This window comes from Eimeria mitis, genomic scaffold (assembly GCF_000499745.2).
Source record: "Eimeria mitis Houghton genomic scaffold, Emh_scaff12516, whole genome shotgun sequence".
NCBI lineage: Eukaryota > Apicomplexa > Conoidasida > Eucoccidiorida > Eimeriidae > Eimeria > Eimeria mitis.
Window position 1 is genome coordinate 343 of NW_013568445.1, and position 482 is coordinate 824.

General features: G+C 64.3%; 1 protein-coding gene across 1 annotated transcript in view; it reads right to left on the reverse strand.

The window, feature by feature from the left end:
• The window catches only part of EMH_0000270 (uncharacterized protein), a gene marked incomplete at both ends in the record, with an annotated part of 731 nt that extends 309 nt beyond the window's left edge, over window positions 1–422 (reverse strand). The window contains one exon of the mRNA XM_013494696.1: window positions 83–422. Coding sequence (XP_013350150.1) covers window positions 83–422 — 340 coding nt within the window. The remainder of the gene's footprint in view (window positions 1–82) is intronic.
• Window positions 423–482: the final 60 nt, after the last annotated feature.

A 482-nucleotide genomic window follows, 5' to 3' on the forward strand; every position in this document is an offset into this window, starting at 1 on the left:
CCCTGGGCCATAGGGGGGACGACCCCCAGGACCAAAGGGGGGCCGGCCCCATGGGGGGCGGCCCCCAGGTCTAGGGAGCCACCAGGGAGGAAACCAGAGAGGATAGTCCCAGGGGGGTTCTGTACCACCACCTCCAGGTCTATGTGGTCCACCGCCTCCAGGTCTATGTGGTCTATGTGGTCTATGTGGTCTATGTGGTCCACCGCCTCCTGGTCTGTGTGGTCCACCGCCTCCTGGACCAGGTGGACCAGGTGGTCCACCACCGCCTGGACCCGATGGACCACCACCTCCTGGACCCGATGGTCCATTCCCATTCCCTGGGCCCGATGGTCCATTCCCATTGCCTGGTCCCGATGGCCCATTGCCATTGCCTGGTCCCGGTGGTCCATTCCCATTGCCTGGCCACGATGGTCCACTGCCATTGCCTGGCCACGATGGTCCATTCCCGTTGCCTGAGCCCGGTGGACCATTGCCATTTCCTG